The sequence below is a fragment of the Carcharhinus amblyrhynchos genome, chromosome 3 (genome assembly GCF_965287045.1).
Source record: "Carcharhinus amblyrhynchos chromosome 3, sCarAmb.v2.hapA, whole genome shotgun sequence".
Lineage (NCBI taxonomy): Eukaryota > Metazoa > Chordata > Chondrichthyes > Carcharhiniformes > Carcharhinidae > Carcharhinus > Carcharhinus amblyrhynchos.
This window is the reverse complement of record NC_137326.1, coordinates 23,668,426-23,690,877: the sequence shown is the minus strand read 5'-3', so window position 1 is coordinate 23,690,877 and position 22,452 is coordinate 23,668,426. Positions and strand designations below refer to the sequence as shown.

Genomic DNA, 22,452 nt, shown 5'->3' with positions numbered 1-22,452 from the left:
TTGAATGGAGCAACTTTATATTTTGCAGTTTTATGGTCAATTTTACATTTTGCAACTATACTGGCCTAAAATATGTAAACACTATGAAATTATTATTGAATACAATGGGGTAAATATTCCAGTCCCTCCACCATGAGAAGCATTGCGGGTGGGACAGACATTTTGATGGGCCGTTTAAATTTTGTTTACCTCAGGCAGCTCTTCCAGTCTCAGGCCGGGTGCGTCCTACCCATATATCCATTTCATTTTTCTCCAGTAGATCAACAATGTATTGTATCAGCAGCCAATTTACTTTACAGTGAAAGCAATTGCAACCTGACTAAAGTGGACCTCCCACCGTCTAGGTAAACTGATTAAAAGATATGCTGTGAAAACCGGTTTTAAATCAAGGTAAACCAGTTTTATTTTAGCGCCCAGCCAAATTTTCATTCACTGCAGTGGGACCGGATCCCAGCTGCGGGAGAGGTCAGAGAATCCAGCCCAGGATTGGACATTAAGCAGACTAAATTGGGAATAATCCTAATTCAACAGTTCTACCGAGAGAATGTTAACTGGATCCTGATTAATCCTCACAAAAGCAATACTCTACAACCAAGGAAGGAGCAGATCAATTAAAAAGTTTAAATGGACAATTAAGCTGGTTATGCACACAAAGTAGACCAGATGGGTGATATGATGTAATAGAATTGAGCACCATGTTGAAATGTGTTACTGTTGGGCAAAAAGAAAATAAGACATTTAAGAAATTAAGTTTAGAAGAATGTATGCTCAGATTTCTAGACCTGGGTGATGCAGAAGAGATGAAATTAGTAGCTTTTAGGGATGCCTCACACACTAAACGTCCCAATAGTTGTTTGAGAACACCAGGATTAATTACATTTTTAATGGAAAGAAACAACAAAGGTTGTCCATCAACGTGAGAATCAAAGACAATACAGAGTAGTTAAAAGCACCTGAGCTGTGGGAGAGACACTTGCACTACTAGAAACAAGCTGTGTGACTGTCCCATTTTGTGGGCCGTGTATCACTAACACAGTGCAACTCACAGACATGCACTCTGCAAGCTGCAGGATATACTGTATTTGCTCCAAGATAGTAAATTAACTTAGAGCCATGGAATTGCCAATAATGAAAATGGGACACTTTCAAGCACCGATTAAGACTCTGAAATCAACTTTATTAAGGACAGTGGGAGATAACTGAATGGTCTAGTGCCAGAATATATGGCAGTTAACTGACTGTTCCCTAGTTCAATGGTTTGGAAACTGTTTCCCACCAGGCGAAGAAGTATTTTAGCCCCCATGTACCATAAATACTACAAGAAAATCTGCAAATTTAAAACACTCTCTTTTTGCTTCTCTACCTTTCATTCTGTTTTTGTCTCCATGTTTCCTCAATGGTCTCTTTCCAACTTTTGTTTTTGCTTATCTTTTCCAATCCTTCTATTTGCCTTGCCTTCACGTTGTCTCCTTTTTCTCTCTAACTTACTTTCCTTTCATTGCTCTCTCCACTATTTTAATTTTCTATGCGTCTCCATTATTTTACATTGACCTCTGTCTCAGCAATGTTCTTTTTTTAAATTCATTTGTAGGACATGGGTGTCACCGGCTGGCCAGCATTTACTGCCAATCCCTAGTTGCCTGAGGGCAGTTGAGAGTCAACCATGTTGCAATGGCTCTAGAGTCACATATAGACCAGATCAGATAAGGACGGCAGATTTCCTTCCCTAAAGGACATTATTGAACCAGATGGTTTTTTCTGACAATTGACGATGGTTTCATGGTCATCAGTAGGTTCTTACTTCCAGATACATTTTACTGAATTCAAATACCACCATCTGACGTGGCGGATTCGAGCCTGGATGCCCAGAACATTAGCTGAGTTTCTGGATTAATAGTCTGGCAATAATACCACTAGGCCATCGCTCTTCCTTTCCCCTCCCCCTCACAAATTTATTGCACAGTTCATGGCATGTGAAAGAAATTGTGATGAAGTGGAGTTTGGGTGGATGGATGGGCGGAGTGTGGGTGGGGAGCAGGGGGGAACCAATGACAGAAGCGTTAGCAGCAGATAGAGTCGCAGTTTGCATCAGAAGAGATAGATGGCCAGAAAGCAGCAACAGACAATTGAGTGAGTTTCTCAGAACGCTCCTACCTGGAGTGGGTCACACAAGATATAGCTTAAAATTTAAGCACCAGCCCACTGATTAGTTGTATGCCAAGTGTGATTTACACCATCAAGTTTAAAAAAGAACTTCTGTTTTAAGAACAGAAAACGTACTCATACTGCACAATCTTCACAAACCACTTTTTCAAAAAGATGAGAAAAGTCAATATGAAGATTTAAAAAATTAACATCACATTATCACCAGAATGAATCCACAATCCACATTATATTATTTGTATTTTATATTTGCTCTTTTTACTTAATACAAAGCAATTATATTCAAAATCTAGCACTGACTAATTCAAAATGCAACTTTGTTATTTGTTCAGGCCTCATAGTACATGATTTATCACTCAAGAAAAGGCAAGCAGAAGGTAGTAATTAAAATCTGATTGTGAAAGTGGTGGATTTATAGTTATTTGAAAAGGTTTCACAATGCAAAACCAAGCAATTAATGCAAACAACTTCTTCTCAGGAAATTTCAAGCTTCTGCAAAGCTTCTATTACAAAATAAAAATACAAAATTGATTGTGTTTCTGGATTAAAGACAATACTGACCAACGGTAAGAGTTTTCCTACAGTGGGTTTTATTTTTCAGAGTCGAAGCTCTTTTTTCATTCATTTATAAGATGCGGGCATTGCTGGCAGCATTTATTGCCCACTCCTGAAAGTATTTTAAGAGTAAACCACATTGCTATGGCTCTGGAATCACATGGAGATCAGACCAGGTAAGGAAAGCAGATTTCCTTCCCTAAAGAACATTAGTGAATCAGATGGGTTTTTACAGCAATCAACAATGGACATCATTAGATTTTTTTTTAATTCAAATTTCACTATCTGCTGTGGTGGGATTTGAATCTGGGTCCCCTGAGCATTACCCTAGATCTCTGGATTACTAGTCAAGCAACAATACCCACTATGCCACTGCATCCCCTTCTGGTATCCTACAAACATTAAAGCAGAATAAAACTGAACACAAAAGGACACCTTTGCAAAAAAAGACATCTGCATAAATATTTATGACATGAACTAACAATTTTTCCAGTTGTTTTAAGATTTTGGTACATGATAAGCATATGAGCCTGTTATTGAATGTTTCAGATGAACTCAGCAGATAGATTTGCATCTACCCACAGTTGAGAATCAGGAAGAAACACTGAAAGGGAATCACCTTGAGTTTATTGAGGTACCGTTTTGAGTGCACCACCAACAAATCGTCTTCCTGGGCTTCTCGAGCTTTAACAACGTTCTCATCATTTATCATCTTCTCTTCTAAAGTAAGCAAGCACAAGAAAAATAAAGGTCATGATTCAGATGCCATTTTCAAACTAGTGTTTTTACCAAAACCTTTCTTCAAATTGTCCCTGGCAAGAGGGCAGCACAATGTCACAGTGGTTAGCACTGCTGCCTCACAGCATCAGGAACCCAGGTTCAATTCTGGCCTCCAGCCACTGTCTCCCCATGTCTGAGTGGATTTCCTCCTGTGCTCCGGTTTCCTCCCTCAGTCCAAAAGATGTGCGAGTTAGGTTGATTGGCCATGCTAAATTGACTCTAATGTCAGGGGGATTAGCAGGCAATATTTGTGGGGTTACGGGAATCCAATCCTGGGTGGGATTACGATCAGTACAGACTCGATGTGCCATATGGCTTCCTTCTGTACTGTAGAGATTCTATGATTCTAAGATGTTGAACACTGCACTTTTTTTCCCTCCAGGGTTTCAGAACAATGGATACTCAAGCTTCTGAACATTGAATTCCCTGCACTCAGAACAGCTAAGCAACATTACTGCAAAACAATCAGGCAAGCAAAATACTATTTATGAGCAACAATGGCTAATAAAACTCCTTTGGCCTGTAAAAAAAAATCAAATATTCAAAAATATTTTTCAAGAAAAACGTACCTTTTAAAAAGTGGACAATTTTCCCCCACTTGCCCGAATCAAAAGGATGAAGCTTTTCCAGGCCCAGGAATGAGATATTATAGTCAGATGAGTACACTATAGGCCATTGTGTTGGTAGAAGATCAACGTATAGGTTGGTGTTGTGTAGCCTTTAAATGTGCAACAAATATTGAAAGAATTTTAAAAGGGCGCATTCTTTTTATGTCAACAAATGCCCTCCTATTCTGACCCGCTAGCTACAGACATTCAGAAGTTACTGAACAGCAAGAAAAGGAAGTACAAACCTAAGACTATCCTTCCCCTCCTCTAAATCAAGTCTGGAGGCACAGAGGTCAGATATTGTGCCCAGGCCACTGCAGCACACCATAGCAAAGATATATTGTATAGACACTGGTGTTGCTATTTAATGCAATGTAGTAAAGAAATATGAAGTTATTAATATCACATTTATTCTATTGCAATATAATATAATAACAGATACAACTCAAGATACAAAAATAGCATCTTCAACTTACAGGTCATTTTTCTTTCTGCTATCTTGCTCTGACATCTTCTTTCTCACATGTTCTTTTAGACTATTAGTCCTGAAAAAGACATAACAATTAACATTTCCTCAAAATTCCTACAATCTTTTCTCAATTGAATAAAATTGTGTCAAGTTATCTTTCAAAAGTGATCTTTAGTTGCATTGTTCAGAACAGAAATAAGCATCATGACTCCCTGTTTCTCTCCCACTGTAATACTTCATTTTTGACAAGATTTTGAACAAAAACAGTGTGCCCTCTCTCGTGGGTAAAAGATCCCACACCTCTTTCAAAGAGGGGCAGGGCAGCTTTCCCAATGTCCTTGCATACATTCACCCTTTGCAAAACCAAAAAACAGGAAGACTAGTCACTCACCATATTAGTGGTATGTGTGGGACCTTACTGCATACAAATATTAACATACAAAAATGACAGGCAGGAAAAGGCAAGCCAGTCCGTCATGCCTAGCTAACATGTTGGTTAAAGTTTAAGTTTAAAGTTCATTTATTAGTGTCACAAGTAGGATTACATTAACACTGCAATGAAGTTACTGTGAAAATCCCCTGGTCACCATACTCTGGCGCCTGTTTGAGCACACTGACGGAGAATTTAGTACGTCCAATGCATCTAACCAGCACATATTTCGTGTCCCTGGCACTGTGAGGCAGCAGTGCTACTCCCTGTGATGGTTTAGTCACTGAAATAAAACAGCCAAACAGACCAACACTGTGACTGCTGTTGGGTTTTTGAGGTGGCCGGGTACCATCCGAAATTTCAGACAATATAAGACGCACAAAGTCAGTTTAAAGACGTAATCTTTACTTTTGACCAGCAGCCATGAAGAGAAATCATCAAAGATCCCTAGCCCCCCCCAATGCCCCAGGCATACTCCTGGACCTCTCCAATAAGTTCTGAAGTATACAGTTCAATTATATACTTTCTTATCAATTACTCCTGCCTTTCATTTAGCTTTAAATCCATCATTTTCAATATACATAAATCAACAATAACACCTGTCATAAATATTAGCCAATTGCATCTTACCCTCTGGCATAACAGCATTTCATTAGTCCTTAGAAACCAGGCGCTTCCTACTCTTTTGGCTAACCCAGCTTCCTCTGTTGTCTAGTAACCTCAGAGGCTAGCTACAAGGTTCAAAGTGCATGTTCCCATAAGTTCCCCTGCAGGTCACTGCCAAACCAGATTATCACATGACTCCACATCTGGACATACATCCATCTTATCTGGACAGTGAATAAACCCTATTCATGAAGTTTGAGTAAGTGTTCTAAATGTTTTAACCGTTACAAACTCTGTTCATAAAACTTGCATATTCCCAAGGTTTCAATATTCTCTTAGAATATGACTCTGTCCTAATACCCTTTACCATGATGCTTTGCTGCAACCTGCCTTTGGCTAAAGCGAACAATGATTCTTAAAAATACATGAATACATTCAAAATACCAGCATATGTGTTTTAAATCATAATCACTTGTTTAAATCTCTTACTGCATTTCATATGTGTGTAAACTGCTTTCTTGTTAGCTTATAAGTCTGTTTTAAAGTATTAATGCTAGCAGTTCTGTCAGTGTCTTAATATCTAATGGTTTAAACATCTTTACTAACCAATTAGGATTTCTCCCCTAACAGTAGCGCAGTGGTTAGCACTGCTGGTTAGGTGCATCGGCCATGTTAAATTCTCCCTCAGTGTACTCAAACAGGCGCCTGGGTGTGGCAGCTATGGGATTTTCACAATAACTTCATTGCATTATTAATGTAAGACTAGTGCTGACACTAACAAATAAATAAAATAAATAACATGGGTAGCAGAAGACATGTGTAGTTTATTCAACATGGGGATGGGACCTGGTAAGTTATGGATGACATCAATTTTTTTTTAATTCGTTCATAGGATTCCTGCATCACTGGCTAGGCCAGCAATCATTGCCAATCCCTACATGCCCTCAAGAAGATGGTGGTGGGCTGCTTTCAGCAAGTGTTGCAGGAATACCCACAGTCCTGCTGGCGAGGGAGTTCCAGGATTTTGAACCAGTGATATTGACAGAACGGTGATGGGGAGGAAATTTGCCATATTTTTTCAAAGTGTCAGGCTTTGACATAAAACCGTCAATGGAGCTCTCCAGCTGCACTGCTGAGTTTTTAATCCAGGTTTTCAGGCTCTGAGACAGAAAGAAATGGGGTTTTCACCTATCAGTCTGGCAGAGCAGGGCCTGACAAAACTGGAAAAGCTGGCTCCACAGAGATCAGGGTGCTATCATCGATCAGCACTAATGTTGAACTCCCTCCATTGAAATACTGTGTTCACCACAGCTCTCCTTACCCCCTCCAACTCCCCCATCACCCAGCATAAATCATTGGGAGCTCTCCCCGCCCCACCAATAACCACTGTGGAAGTATCACTAGCAATCACCACAGCCACCTTCCCACCCCCGCTTACTGTCCGCTCCCCCCACCCCATGCCTGCAAGAATCCCACCTCAATGGTCTTGGCATGCCCTCCCACCCCCATCCCCTTCAATGGGGCTCCCCAGCCTGACATAAGAACATAAGAAATAGGAGCAGGAGTAGGCCATCTAGCCCTTCGAGCCTGCCCCGCCATTCAATAAGATCATGGCTGATCTGTCATGGCTCAGTTCCACATTCCCGCCCTCTCCCCATAACCCTTAATCCCCTCTCTTACCAAAAACCCATCAACCCGCGTCTTAAAAATATTTAGCGAGGTAGCCTCCACCACTTCAACGGGCAGAGAATTCCAGAGATTCACCACCCTTTGAGTGAAGAAGTTCTTCCTCAACTCCGTTCTAAACCACCCCCCCCCCCCCCCTTATCTTGAGGCTGTGCCCCTTAGTCCTACTATCCTTTCTGAGCAGGAAGAGTCTCTCCACCTCTATCCTATCCATCCAATTCATCATCTTATACATCTCAATGAGATCTCCCCTCATTCTTCTAAACTCTAACGAGTACAAGCCCAGTTTATTCAGCCTCTCCTCATAGCTCAACCCCCTCAACTCCGGTATCAGCCTAGTAAACGTCCTCTGCACTCCCTCCAAGGCCAAAATATCCTTGCGTAAGTGCGGCGCCCAAAACTGCACACAGTACTCCAGCTGCGGCCTCACCAATGCCCTATACAGCCACAGCAAGACCTCCCTACTTTTATATTCAATCCCCCTCGCTATGAAGGCCAGCATCCCATTAGCCTTCCTGACCACCTGCTGCACCTGCAAGCTGGGTTTTTGCGACTCATGCACAAGGACCCCGAGGTCCCTCTGCACCGTCGCCTGCTGCAGTTTTTCGCCACGTAAGTAATAATCCTTCCTACCATTATTCCTACCAAAGTGTACCACCTTGCACTTGCCAACATTAAATTCCATTTGCCAGTTCCTGGCCCATTCGCCCAGCCTATCTAGATCCTTCTGCAGACTCTCCACACCCTCCGCACAATTTGCCGTTCCACCAATCTTGGTGTCATCAGCAAATTTCGACACCCTACACTCGGTTCCCTCCTCCAGATCATCTATATAAATGGTAAATAGCTGAGGCCCCAGCACCGACCCCTGGGGCACTCCACTAGTCACCATCCGCCAATCCGAATAGCACCCATTGACTCCCACTCTCTGCCTCCTATTTGACAACCAATCCTCTATCCACGCTAACACCCTACCCCCAACTCCACGTCCCCTGATCTTCTGCAATAACCTCTTGTGAGGTACCTTGTCAAACGCCTTCTGAAAATCAAGAAAGACCACATCCACCGGCTCTCCTCTATCCACCGCCCTAGACACATCCTCATAGAACTCCAGTAAATTTGTCAGACACGACTTCCCTTTAACGAAACCGTGCTGCATCTGCTCTATCAAGCAATTCCCCTCAAGATGCCTCGCTATTTCCTCCTTGATGACAGATTCTAACATTTTACCTACAACAGACGTTAAACTAACCGGTCTATAATTCCCTGCCTTTTGCCTGGCACCCTTCTTAAACAACGGCGTAACATTAGCCGTTTTCCAATCTTCCGGCACTTCCCCGGAATCCAGCGACGTCTGGGAAATAACCACTAAGGCATCCACTATCACCTCCGCCATTTCTTTCAGAACCCTCGGATGCATTCCATCTGGTCCTGGCGACTTGTCCACAATCAGCCCCCTCCAGTCTGTCGAGCACCACCTCTCTAGTAACAGTAATGTCATTAAGACCCTCCAGTCCTACCACCTTTCCATCTCTAACACCTGGCAAATTATTCATGTCCTCCTCCGTGGCACTGCCCCTTGGCACAAGGTGGCACAGCCATGTTGACATTGTGCCAACCTGTGCTAGAGAGCAGTGCCAGGCCAGTGTCCAGGCACTGCATGTCTCTCTCCCCACCCAACCCCCCCACCATGGGTTGTACCTTTGTGTACCCAGGGGGATCCTCTCAAATGATTCACATGTTGAAATAGCTGTTGTAATGCTTGCTGATGTGATATCATGTCAACGAGGTTTGAAAATTCTGAGGCGGGGAGGGGATCAGGGGTTGGGTAATTTCATTGAAACGTATGCAGAAACATTAAAATGAGGTTCTCGCTGTTTGTGGGCGTGAACCTCATGACTTCACCGGCGAAGGTTATGGAAAATCAGGAAATGCGAATCGTGTTTCCCAACTCTCACTGTATTTTCTGCCCGGGTCGTTGCTCTCTCTGGCGGTGAACATGGGCTGAAGATCCCCCCCACAGTTCCAAGTCAGGACGATGTGTGACTTGCAAGGAAACACAGATGGATGCTATTCCCAAACATCTACTGATCTTGTCCGTCTAAGTGGTAAAGGTCACAAGTTTGGAAGGAGCTGTCAGAGGAGTGTTGGTGCGTTGCTGAGGTGCATCTTGTAGATGCTATACACTTCTGCCACTCTGCATCACTGATGCAGTGAGTGAATGTCTATTGTGGTGGATGAGATGCCCATCAAGTGGACTCCTTTGTCTTGGACAGTATTGAGCTTCTTGAGTGTTGTTGGAGCTGCACTCATCTAGGCAAGTAGATGGTATTCCATCACATTCCAGACTTGTTTCTTGTAGATGGTGAACATGCTTTTGAGAGTGGGGGTGGGGTGCAGTGTCAGGAGGTGTGTTACTCACCACATGATGCCTAGCCTCTGTCCTGCTCTTGTTTCCACATTTATATGGTTTGTTCAGTTCAGTTTCTTGTCAATGGTAACCCCCAGGATGTTGATAGTCAGGGATTCAGAAATGGTAATGCCACTGAATATCAAGGTGAGATGGTTAAATTCTGTCTTGTTGAAGATAAATGTCTGGCATTTGTGTGGCATGAATGTTACTTGCCATGAGTATGCCCAAAGCTGAATGTTGTCTAGGTCTTGCTGCATATGGACATCGACTGCTTCATAACTGAGAAGTCAAGAATAGTGCCGAGCATTATGTAATCACCAGCAAACATCCACACCTCTGACCTTATGATAGATGGAAGATAATTGAAGAAGCATCTGAAGATGGTTGAGCCTAGGGCACTACCCCAGGGACTCCTGTGCTGATATCCCAGAACTGAGGCAATTGATCTCCACAACTGTATTTCTTTGAGCTCAGTATGGCACAACCAGTGGAGAGCTTTTCCCCTGATTCCTGCTTTTGCTAGGGCTCCTTGATGCCACACTAGGTTAAATGCTAGTTTGGTGTCAAGGGCAACCATTCTTACTTTATCTCAGGAATACAGCCTTGGACCAACACAGAACCCAAACTAAGCATCAGTGAGAAGATTATTGCTGAGTAATTGCTGCTTGATAGCACTGTCAGTGACTCTTTCCATCACTTCCTTGATAAATAAGAATAGGCTGATAGGAATATAGGAACCAGAGTAGACCATTCAGCCTATCGGGCTTGCTACATCATTCAATATGATCACAGACGATCAGACATTACAACGCCTTTTAGATCCACTATCCCCATAACCATTTTATTGTTTATCAGAAATTTATCAATCTCTACCTTAAAACTGCTCAATAACTGAGCTCCTACAGCTTTCTGGAGTAGAGAATTCCAAAGATTCAACACCCTCCGTGTAAAGAAATTTCTCATTTCAGGCCTTAGCAGCTTCCCCCTTATTTTGAAATTGTGCCTTTGGTTCTAGAATCTCCAACCGAGGGAAATATCTTACCTACACTTACCCTGTTAACTCCTTTAAGTATTTTCTAGATTTCAATGAGATCACCTCTCATTTTTCAAAATTCCAAAGAATACAGGTCCAGTTTGCCCAATCTCTTTTCAGAAGATGGTCCCACCATCCCCGGAACAAGTCTGATGAACATTTGTTCCACTCCCTCTATGGCAATAGTGTCCTTTCTGAAGTAAAGGGACCAAAACTGCACACATCACTCAATTAACCAAGCTTCTATACAATTGAGGCAAGACCTCACTACACCTGTACTCAAATCCTCTTGTAATAAAGGCTTCCATTATCTTCCTAATAGCTTGCTGCATCTGCATGCAAGCCTTTAGTGACTTATGGTCAAGGACACCTATCTACGTGTATATCTACGCTTTCTAAACACTTCGGAAACATTCTGCACATATGTTCCTTCTATCAAAATGGATTACTTCACATTTTTCCATATTATATGCCATCTACTATGCTCTTGCCCAATCACTAAGTCTGTCCAAATCTTCCTGTAGCCATTTTACATCTTCCTCACTGAGCTTCGTATTACTCATGAACTTGAAAATATTACATTTGGTCCCCACATCCAAATCATTGATAAATATTGTGAACACCTGGAGCCCAAATACAGATCCTTGTGGTACCCCATTAGCTACAGCCTGCCATTGCAAGAACGACCCATTCCTACTCACTGTTTGTTGCCATCAATTCCTAACAGTATATTGCCTTCTATCTCGTGTGCTTTTATTTTGCTAACTAACCTCCTATGGTGGACTTTATCAAAAACCTCCTGAAAGTCCAAATATACTACATTCATTCACTCTCCTTCACCAATTTTGTTAGTAATATCTCCAAAAAACTCCGACAAGTTTGTCAAACATGATTTCCCATTCAAAAATCTATGCTGACTATGCCTGAGTGTCTATGGTCTAAGTGTCTATTTATCACATCCTTTATTATGTATTCTATAAAACTTCCATTCCTCAGGTTTACACAATTTCTGGCAACTTTGAGGCTTTTCTTTTAATCTTATACAATCCTCGACTTCCTTTGTCAGCCATAATTGGCTGGCTTTTTTGGGGGTTTTGCACCTTGAAGGAATGTATAGCTGTGCTCTATGTAATAATTCTTTGAAGACTATCCATTGCCGATATACAGTCATACCTTTTCATGTATTTTCCCAATCCACATCAGCCAGTTTGTCCCTCATGCCTTCAGAATTTCCTTTATTCAACTTTAATACCCTGGCTTCAGATTGAACTTCTGTAGGTCTGATCTCATTTATTTAATTACTTTGCTTTGATATTATTTTGTTTTAATACTTTGTTGTTTAAACCAACATAAACGTAAATAAAGAGACACCAAAAGTTAAGGGGAAGAAAAATATCTAAGAAACTGCAAAATACAAACACCTCAACTGACCTGCCTATAAGAAAATTGAAAGAAATTAGGGAACCAAATCAATCTACTTAAGACCTGTTGCAATTCATTTTTTTCAGTACCTGAAATTTCTAAGGTTCAAACTAATATTTTCCACAACTAAAACATGTTTAAATTATATATGATTAATTTCCATCATCGAATTGCTTTGTGTTTGCCTTAATACTTCGAGTTGGGTGTTTACATCCAAATTTCGACTTCATTTGTTGTCCAAGATCACTCAATTACAAGAATGTAATTATTTTGCTTAGCGAAATTATCTTCTTGAATATTTTTCCGTAAATTTATCAGTTTTGACACAGTGGCTGGCGCTGCTACCTCACAGCACCAGAGACTCAGGTTTGATTCCTGGCGTGGGTCACTGTCTGTGTGGAGTCTGCACATTCTCCTCGTGTCTGTGTGGGTTTCTTCCAGGTGCTCCAGTTTCCTCTCACAATCTGAAAAACATGCTGATTAGGTGCATTGGCCATGCTAAATTCTTCCTCAGTGTACTGTAGTGTGGTGTACAAGCACCAGAGTGTGGTGACGAATGGATTTTCACAGGAACTTCATGGCAGTTAATGTAAGCCTACTTGCAACACTAATAAACTAAACTTTAAACTTTTACTGTTCAGTAGTTTACTCAGATCAATTTATATCTCAGCCCATCAAATTTGCTTTATTTAAATGTACAACTTGGTCTGTAACACTCCCTTCTCAATCTCTCTCTCTATATCAGATTCAAACATATTCTAAGCACTATTATTAAGATGTTGCTTGAACATCCAAATGTAAACTAATTCTATCTCATTAGTCTGCAATAATTCTGCTACAGCCTGTTTTTCTATCAGTTTTATAACATTCTTCCAGAACACTGTCAGGAGCATTTCCTCGAAATACACTGAACTTTGAACTTGAGATGTTTTGCTTCTCCCAGTGCATATGAAAATTAAAATCCTCATTCTATATGTAGGCAATCTGATTCTCTGGTCTCTACTTATACATACTTATACTGCCACTACATCACTGCTGCAACACTACATCATTGTGCGGCACAGTAACACAGTGGTTAGCACTGCTGCATCACAGCACCAGGGCCCGGGGTTCGATTCACGGCTTGGGTTACTGTGTGCGCGTGAGCACAGGCGTGCATGCGTGCATGCAGAACCTATACATTCTCCCCATGTCTGCGTGGATTTTGTCCGGGTGCACTGGTTTCCTCCCACAGTCCGAAAGACATGCTGGTTATGTGCATTGGCCATGCTAAATTCTCCCTCAGTGTACCCAAACAGGTGCCGGAGTATGGTGACTAGGGGATTTTCACAGTAACTTCCTTGCAGTGTTAATGTTACTAATAAATAAACTTTAAAAAGTTCAAGCTATATCAATTCAAGAGATTCAGAGAGATTCTTTCCGCTTAGAAAGGAAACCAGAAGTAGAGGGTGCAGCTTCAAAATAAGGTGGTGGGGGAGGGGGGGTTGCAGTTTAAAACAGGGTTGAGGAGGAACTTCTTCTCTCAGAGGGTGGTGAATCTCTGGAATTCTCTGCCCATTGAAGTGGTGGAGGCTACCTCGTTGAATAGGTTTAAGTCACGGGTAGATAGATTTCTGATCAAAAAGGGAATTAAGGGTTATGGGGAGCAGGCGGGAAAGTGGAACTGATCCACTTCAGATCAGCCATGATCTTATTGAATGGCAGAGCACTAGGAGACATAAGAACATAAGAAATAGGTGCAGGAGTAGGCCATCTAGCCCTTCGAGCCTGCTCCGCCATTTCATAAGATCATGACTGATCTGAAGTGGATCAGTTCCACTTTCCCGCCTGCTCCCCATAACCCTTAATTCCCTTTTCAATCAGAAATCTATCTACCTGTGACTTGAATATGTTTGAGGTAGCCTCCACCACTTCAATGGGCAGAGAATTCCAGAGATTCACCACCCTCTGAGAGAAGAAGTTCCTCCTCAACCTTGTTTTAAACTGCGCACCCCCCCCCCCCACCTTATTTTGAAGCTGTGCCCTCTACTTCTGGTTTCCTTTCTAAGCGGAAAGAATCTCTCTACCTCTGCCCTATCTAGCCCCTTCATTATCTTGTAAGTCTCTATAAGATTCCCCCTCAGCCTTCTAAACTCCAATGAGTACAGGCCCTGTCTACTCATGTCTCCTCATAAGCTAACCCCCTCATCTCTGGTATCAGCCTGGTGAATCTTCTCTGTACTCCCTCCAAGGCCAATATATCCTTTTGCAAATAAGGGGACCAAAACGGCACACAGTACTCCAGTTGCGGCCTCACCAGTACCCTGTACAGTTGCAGCAAGACCTCCCTGCTTTTATATTCTATCCCCCTCGCGATAAAGGCCAGCATCCCATTTGCCTTCTTGATCACCTGCTGCACCTGCAGACTGAGTTTTTGCGATTCATGCACAAGGATCCCCAGGTCCCTCTGCACAGTAGCACGCTGCAACTGTTCACCATTTAAATAATATTCCATCCTACTATTATTTCTTCCAAAGTGGATAACCTCACATTTGCTAACATTATACTCCATCTGCCAGGTCCTCGCCCACTCACTCAGTCTATCCAGATCTCTCTGCAGACTTTCTGCATCCTCCACACAATTCACTTTTCCAATGCATCCAATGCATTGAGACCATCCAATGCTTCATGCCTCTACTGTGACTTTGAATGAGTTTTCCAATTAATCCCATTTTCTGCTCTTTCCCCTAGCAATTTCTTGCAATTTTCACCCTTTAAATCAATATCTAATTTCTTTTAAAGGTTACTAATGACTCTGCTTCCACCACTCTTTGAGGCAGTGCATTCCACAGCTTTGCATCCCTTGCTGTTCCTTAATTCCACCTTAATGAAATCCCTTCTTCCTGCTTTAAGTTCTGACTTTTATCAATATTGCTACTGCTTCCCAATTCTCACTTAACAGCAACATGCATTTACAGAGCCCCTTTCATGGAATTAACTGATCCAAGGAAATCCACAGCAGCACTTGCAAACAAAATCTGACACTGAGCTGCACAAGAAGGTATTAGGACACGTGACCAAAAGCTTGTCATGAGCTAAGGGCATCATAAAGTGAATGGGGATGGGTGAAGGGAAGAGAGAGCAAGACTGAGGTGCGTTCAGAGGGAGGAATCCAAGAGTTTCGGGCCAAGACAGCCGAAGGCATGGGCCACCAAAGGGAAAGTCAGGAATGCACAAGAGGCCAGATTCAGTGAAAAGCAGAGACCTGGAAAGGCTGGAGAATGATGAAAAGATGATTGAGAGAATAAAGCTGAGAATTTTAAAATCAAACACCGGCGGGCATTTCTAAAGATCTTTTGGTTCCCATGTTCTCCCAGAGTCTTTGTAATAACAATTTAGATCAAAATAAGCCAAATTCACAATTCTGATCCACTTCTTTCATTCTTTATGCATTTTTGTACAGAGCTCATATCTGGGTAACTGTTTCTGTCCTGACATATGACCCAGTAGTGCTCTGGTCACACTTTCTGACCAAGCATATTTATTCCAAATGTTCTTTGTGTACTGTTATGCCAGGAATGTAATCTGTCCTTATTTTTCATCACTCATTTTCCTTTGATTCAATGCTTCATTCTTATTGTCTGTAATCTCTTCTATACAGACTACTGATAGTATAGGCCGGAATTTTACTGGCACACCCACCCCAATTCCAGGGGCAGGCGAGGCTCAGAGAACAGCATTCTCCATTGGCCTCAGGTGGGATCATACGCATCTCGGGCGGATGTGCCGGTAAAATTCCACCCATAGTAATTTCGCTTATGCCATCATCTCATATTTTCTCTTACTTCTACCAAACTCACTCTCCACCCCTACACTTTGTTCTCCCTCATTGGTTTAAAATGATTTGCAGCCATATTTGGGCTCTCCACTAGGTTTAGGCTGCTGCCAGTCCCAGGGCTGCTACTACCAGCATCATCTCCCATAACACGCAAACATCATGTGAATTTACCAAATTTACAATAGGTAACTAACATATTAGGAGAAGAAAAAAACACACAATAGCGTTGTTTTTCCCACAACAAATCCCACAAACCTTCCCTCCCACCCAAACTTGCCCCCATAATAATCAGGGGTAAGGGGAATGGATCGATGCAAAATTGGTGGCCCGCTCAACTTATATAAATAATTAGGGATCAATTGAGTCTGTTAGCAAGCCAACCAATCCTGTTAATATGTTACCTATGCCATAAATTTTTTTTTAAACTTTATTCCAATCCAATCAAGTCAAATTAAAGCCAATTCAAAGTCCCAACAAGTTGGGACATTCCTGATCCATGCTGACAAGACAGGGCTCTCACCTCCTGTCTTGGGCTTGATCTACATGATCCAAGCTGTTTGGAGTAGGTGTAGCTCCTCCTCCAAGGCTTGATCTAATTTGCATCTTAGCCAAAAGGCCGAGATGCCGCTTTAAAAAATTGCTTCAAATGAAGCTGAAATGTAACCTAATGACTTCAACCAAGTGCAGCATGTCGATACTACACGTGATCTTAGCAAAGAGGCCGAGAACAGATACTACACTTGATCTTAGCCAAAAAGCCTATGCAATAAAAATGTTGGAATGGGAAGTAGGGCAGGCCGCTTTTTAAAAGCACGTTGTACGTGACCTCAGTGAGCCTCCTGTGTACGAGCACCCTGATTAAGGTAATGATTGCCGTTGACACCTTCCATGCCCACTAGGCACCACAGGGATTGGGGTGCATTATCGACCCCTTTAATCACATTTTGATTGGATGTTTTAAGTTTGCTTTCCACTTTGTCTTTTGTTTTGGGTGGTGCCCCTTCTAATTTGTCCCCCTCATTAATTTGATTTAGTTTACTTGGTTGGCCAAAAAGATTAGTAATGATTGCCTGCCCATTCAGGGAATCTCATCTGTATCCTCCTCATCTGTACTGAGGATTGTCAGGGCTACTGACATTCTGGATTCTCACTTTGGACCTGAAGTATTCTTGGGAGTGGAGATAAGTTTGTAAATAAAGGGAATCTAGTGAAGGAATACTGGCCAATGGGGAGTTAATTCACTTTCTAAAGGGCAGGAAGGAACCAAGGGGTTTTGCTTTTGAGTGGGGCCTCTGCATATTGGTGGGGGAGGGGTACTGTCTTGGGCCTTTTGCATATTGGGGGGGGAGCCCCCTAAGATAGCATCCCTTTCTTCCTAGCCACCTGCTCTTTAAAATAAACCACCCCCAAACCCCTCTCCAAACTGTACAGCCCGTCACTGCCCAAGATTCTGGATTTACCTTGATCTATGAGCTACCTTCTTGAACCTGGTTGCAGTATAAGCAGAACTCACAAATGTGCTGTTGGCGCTGCTGGAACTGCTGGCCAACTAGGTTGGCCTTTAATTCACAACAGCCAGACTTCCTCCCCAGTAAGGGACAGAAGTCCTATACTGTCCCAATTCAGCCCACCTGAGTCATGTTATGACTATGGGTGGGCTGGCACGGAGCGAGGCTCCATGGAGCGATGCGGCTCCATCCCAATTTAGTTTCTGGTGTGGGAGTGGAACATTGATCCGTTTGCTCGCCCATAAATTATAAGCAGGATAATAACAGACTCTAGAAGACATAACGTAGAGGGGTACCAGAGTGGGAGTCCAGGAGATGGGTAATTGTAAAATTTAAAGACAAAGGTCAAGGCAATAGTACAGGACAGTGATGTGAGTAATAACATCCAGAGTCTGACAGTAAAGAACAGAGTGTACAAAAATAACAATGTACCAGCAAATAGGGTCAGAGTAAGGAAATAAAAATGGGAAAAATTAAAGGTTTTTAATTTGAATACATGCAGCATTTGTGAGAAAATAGATTAATCACTGGCACATATAGAAATAAATGGGTATGATCTGAGAGCCATTAAGACATTTGATTGCAAGTTGACCAAAGCTGGGCACTGAATATTCAGTAATATTTGTTATTTTGGAAGGGTGGGTGGAAAGGAAATGTAATTGGGGTTGCTCTGCTAAGAAATAATGAGATCAGTACAGGAATGCAAAATGATCTTGGCTCAAAAGATCATCACAAAGTGAGTTTGTGTGAAGATAAGAAATAACAAGAGCAAGAAGTCATTAGTGGAATAGTCTACAGGTCCTCTTATGCTGCAGGACAGAGTATAAATCAAGAAATAATAGGAGCTTGAAATAAAGGTATTGCAGGAAAGGCAGGCCACTGGTATTCAAGTAGATTGGACAAATCAAACTGGCAAAGAAAGGTAGCCTTAAGGATATGTTCCTGGTGTATATTCTTAGAACAAAATGTGTGGAACCAAATCAGGGTACAAGCTAATTTGGATCTTGCAATGTGTAATGAGACAGGATGAATTAATTGGTTAACCATCCTCTAGAAAGGAATGACTATACCGTGATCAGATTTCACAGTTTGAGGGTGACAAATTTAGGCTGAAACTAGTGTATTCAACTTAAAAAAGGCAATTATTAAGCAAGAAATGAGTTGATTAAAGTGGACTGGGAAAATTGGTTAAAGGGTGAAACAGTGATGATCTTGAAAAATATAAGATTCTGAGGGGGTTGACAGTTGAGAGAATATTTCCCCTTGTGTATGTGTAAGGGGGGATGGGGGGAGCAGGTAATCAGAGTGGCTAATGGCATGTTGACTTTTATTTCAAGAGGGTGGGTGTATAAGAATAGGGAAGTCTTGCTGCAACTGCACAAAGTATTAGTAAGGCTACATCCAGAGCATTGACAGCAGTTTTGGTCCTCTTATTTAAGGAAAGATATTCTTTCATTGGAGGCAATTCAGAGAAGGTTCACTAGGATGATCCCCGGTATGGGGGCAGTGTCTTACGAGGAAAGGTTAAATAGGTTGGGGCTCTACTTATTGAAATTTAGAAGAATGAGAGGTAATCTCATTGAAACATTTAGGATTCTTAAGGGGCTTGACAGTGTAAATGCTGAGAGAATGTTTCCCCTCATGGGAAAGTCTAGAACCAAAGGGCATCGTGTCAGAATAATGAGATGTCAATTTAAAACTGAGATGAGGAGGAATTTCTTCTCTCAAGGGGTTTTGAGTACTTAGAACTCCTCGCCACAGAGGGCTGTGGGGCAGAGTCCTTGTGTATATTTAAGGCAGAAATAGATGTTGATCAGTAAGGGAATAACAGAATACAGGGAATCATAGAATCCTACAGTGCAGGAGGTGGCTATTTGGCCCACTGAGTTTGGCACCCTCTGACTGAGCACCTTACTCAGGCCCTCTCCCCCACCTCATCCCCGTTACCCCATGTACTTACCCAGATAATCGCCCAAGCTACATATCTTGGGACATCAAGTGGCAATTTAGCATGGCCAATCCACCTAACCTGCCCATTTTTTGGACTGTGGGAGGAAACTGGAGCACCCAGAGGAAACCAATGCGTGCATGGGGAGAAACTCCTCACCGACAGTCATCCAGGGCTGGAATCGAACCCCGATCCCTGGCGCTGTACGACAGCAGTGCTAACCACTGTGCCGCAGGAAAATGGACATGAGGAATGCCAGATCAGTCATGACCCAATTGAATGGCAGAGCATTTTTTTTGGGGGGGTGCAAATGGCTTACTTCTGTTCCTATTTCTTATGGTCTTTGTAGTACTCTCCTTCCAGAGAGCTGCGGAGGCTGAATATATTCAAGGCTACAACAGATAGATGTTTTGAATTATGGGGAACAGGTAGGAAAGTGGAGGTGAGGCAAAGGTCAGATCACATTCTGGGGAACAGGTAGGAAAGTGGGAGTGAGGCAAAGATCAGATCACATTCTGGGGAACAGGTAGGAAAGTGGGAGTGAGGCAAAGATCAGATCACATTCTGGGGCACAGGTAGGAAAGTGGGAGTGAGGCAAAGATCAGATCATATTCTGGGGCACAGGTAGGAAAGTGGGAGTGAGGCAAAGATCGGATCCCATTCGTGGGAACAGGCAGGAAAGTGGGGGCGAGGCCAAGGTCTTACTGAATAGCAGATCAGACTCTGGCCAAGGCAAGCTATCTCTACTCCTGCTCTTTTTTCATAATGTCCTTATATCCTAAGGTATAGAAGTTGATAAAGGCTATTATTTCAGTGCTACAAGATCCCCGCCCCCCCCCCCCAAAAAAATACAGACAAATACCACAAACTACAAGTCCCAAGCTGAATTTGTAGACACAGCCCCTAGCTGCAAGTTGAGCGCAACAGCCCAGCACCTAAATATAACACAAGGGGGAGGGTTGGCACAACAGCGAGCAGCACGTACCTGTCAACAGTGCGCGCTGACAGTCACGCAAGCCTGCACAAGGACACCCGGTCAGCCCGGGGCCTGGCGCTGCGGAGACGGCAGCGGACAGAGGGGGGCTGCCGGTTCCCCTCCCCCGGGGGCCCAGCGCCCAGGATCGCGCGCCCCTTCACACTCGCCGCTCGCCGCACGATCGCCTTCGAGCGCTCATCCCGGGCGCCGCTGCCCTAGAGGTGAACGGAGCGGCCCCCGCTGCTGTGCAGAAGCTGCCGCTCCCTCATCACGCACCGACTCACGCCGATTGTGCGCAGAGCCGCACGTCAGTGGGTGGGTTGGTGGGGTTGGGGGTGGGGGGGGGGAAGGGAGGGGAGAGGGGATTAACTCTGGAGTTTCCGCTGCTCCTGCATCCTCTTCCCCGCCCCCCCCCCAATTCCAATGGGGCTGCTGCTGCTTCCACGCCCCAGGAGCAGCAAACGCGCTGTGGCATGGCATGGAGCAGATAGCTTGCTGTGTGTGTGCCCCTCAGGCTTCTTTCTGATCACCCCAGAAATAACCACAATCTCAGATGCAAACTAAAAAGCCCCAGAAAAATGTTGGAAAATCTCAACAGGTCTGACAACAGTTATGCATGATGTGGGTATGCCGGCGTTGGACTGGCGTAAACACAGTAAAAAGTCTAACAACACCAGGTTTTAGTCCAACCTATTTATTTGATAATATACTCACAAGCTTTCGGGGTTAGCCCCTTCGTCAGGTGAATGGAGAGTTCTGGCCTCAGACAGAGCATATAAAGCACAAACAGTTTAGAGATTACTGATTAGAATGCGAATCCTTACACCTAACCTGCTGTTCAAGACCTGAAGTGGCTGACAATGTGAGTGGAAGGAGCACTGATCACAGTTTAAAGAGATGTGTATTGTCTCCAGACAGTACAGTAAGTGAGGTTTTGCAAACCCAGGCAAGTCACGGGGGTTACAGATAGTGCGACATGAACCCAAGATCCCTGTTGAGACCGTCCTCATGTGTGCGGAACTTGGCTATCAGTCTCTGTTCAGCGACTCTGCGCTGTCGTGTGTCGTGAAGGCCGCCTTGGAGAACGTTTACCCGAAGGTCAGAGGCTGAATGCCCGTGACCACTGAAGTGTTCGCCAACAGGAAGGGAACAGTTATGCAGAGAGAGAGAATCCAGCGAGATTTTCTGGTCGCGCTTGCCCTGGAGACCGGACAATTCCGTCCGGGGTTGATGGACCTTTTTAATGGTTCGCCCCCTTGCCCGCTCCGATTCATGTGGCAGGTGGGACGGGAAAGTTCCGCCCAACAGTCTCAAGTCACAGTTTTGAGGCAGGGTCATCTAGATTCAAAATGTTGGCTCTATTCTCTCTCCACAGATGCTGTCAGACCTGCTGAGATTTTCCAGCTTTTTTTATTCATTTGTGGGACACAGGTGTCACTGGCTGGCCAATATTTATTGCCCATTCCTAGTTGCACTTGTTCAGAAGCACATTGCTGTGGCTCTGGAGTCATATGTAGGCCAGACCAGGTAAGAATGGTCGATTTCCTTCCCTAAAGCACATTAGCGAACCAATGGGGTTTTCCTACAATCGACAATGGTTTCGTGGTCATCAGTAGATTCTCAATTCCAAATTTTTTTTATTGAATTCAAATTCCACCATCTGCCATGGCAGGAATCGAACCCAAGTCCCCAGAACATTAGCTGAGTTTCTGGATTAATAGTTCAGTGATAACTCGTTAGAGTTTAGAAGAATGAGGGGAGATCTCATTGAGACGTATAAGATGATGAATGGGATGGATAGGATAGAGGTGGAAAGACTCTTCCCGCTCAAAAAAGACAGTAGGACTAGGGGGCACAGCCTCAAGATAAAGGGGGGGCAGTTCAGAACGGAGTTGAGGAGGAACTTCTTCACTCAAAGGGTGGTGAATCTCTGGAATTCTCTGCCCGTTGAAGTGGTGGAGGCTGCCTCGCTAAATATTTTTAAGAAGCGGGTTGATGGGTTTTTGATAAGAGAGGGGATTAAGGGTTATGGGGAGAG

At 43.3% G+C, this 22,452-nt stretch overlaps 1 protein-coding gene across 3 annotated transcripts in view; it reads right to left on the bottom strand.

Annotated features, from left to right (window-relative positions):
- The window catches only part of hdac11 (histone deacetylase 11), a 133,868-nt gene extending 113,170 nt beyond the window's left edge, over window positions 1-20,698 (bottom strand). For all 3 annotated transcript variants that reach the window (XM_080182265.1, XM_080182272.1, XM_080182260.1), the window contains exons 1-4: window positions 20,424-20,698; window positions 4,583-4,651; window positions 4,068-4,216; window positions 3,338-3,438 (exon numbers count right to left, since the gene is read on the bottom strand). In XM_080182265.1, coding sequence (XP_080038391.1) covers window positions 3,338-3,438; window positions 4,068-4,216; window positions 4,583-4,617 — 285 coding nt within the window. In that variant the 5' untranslated portion in view covers window positions 4,618-4,651; window positions 20,424-20,698. The remainder of the gene's footprint in view (window positions 1-3,337; window positions 3,439-4,067; window positions 4,217-4,582; window positions 4,652-20,423) is intronic.
- Between the last annotated feature and the right edge of the window lie 1,754 nt (window positions 20,699-22,452).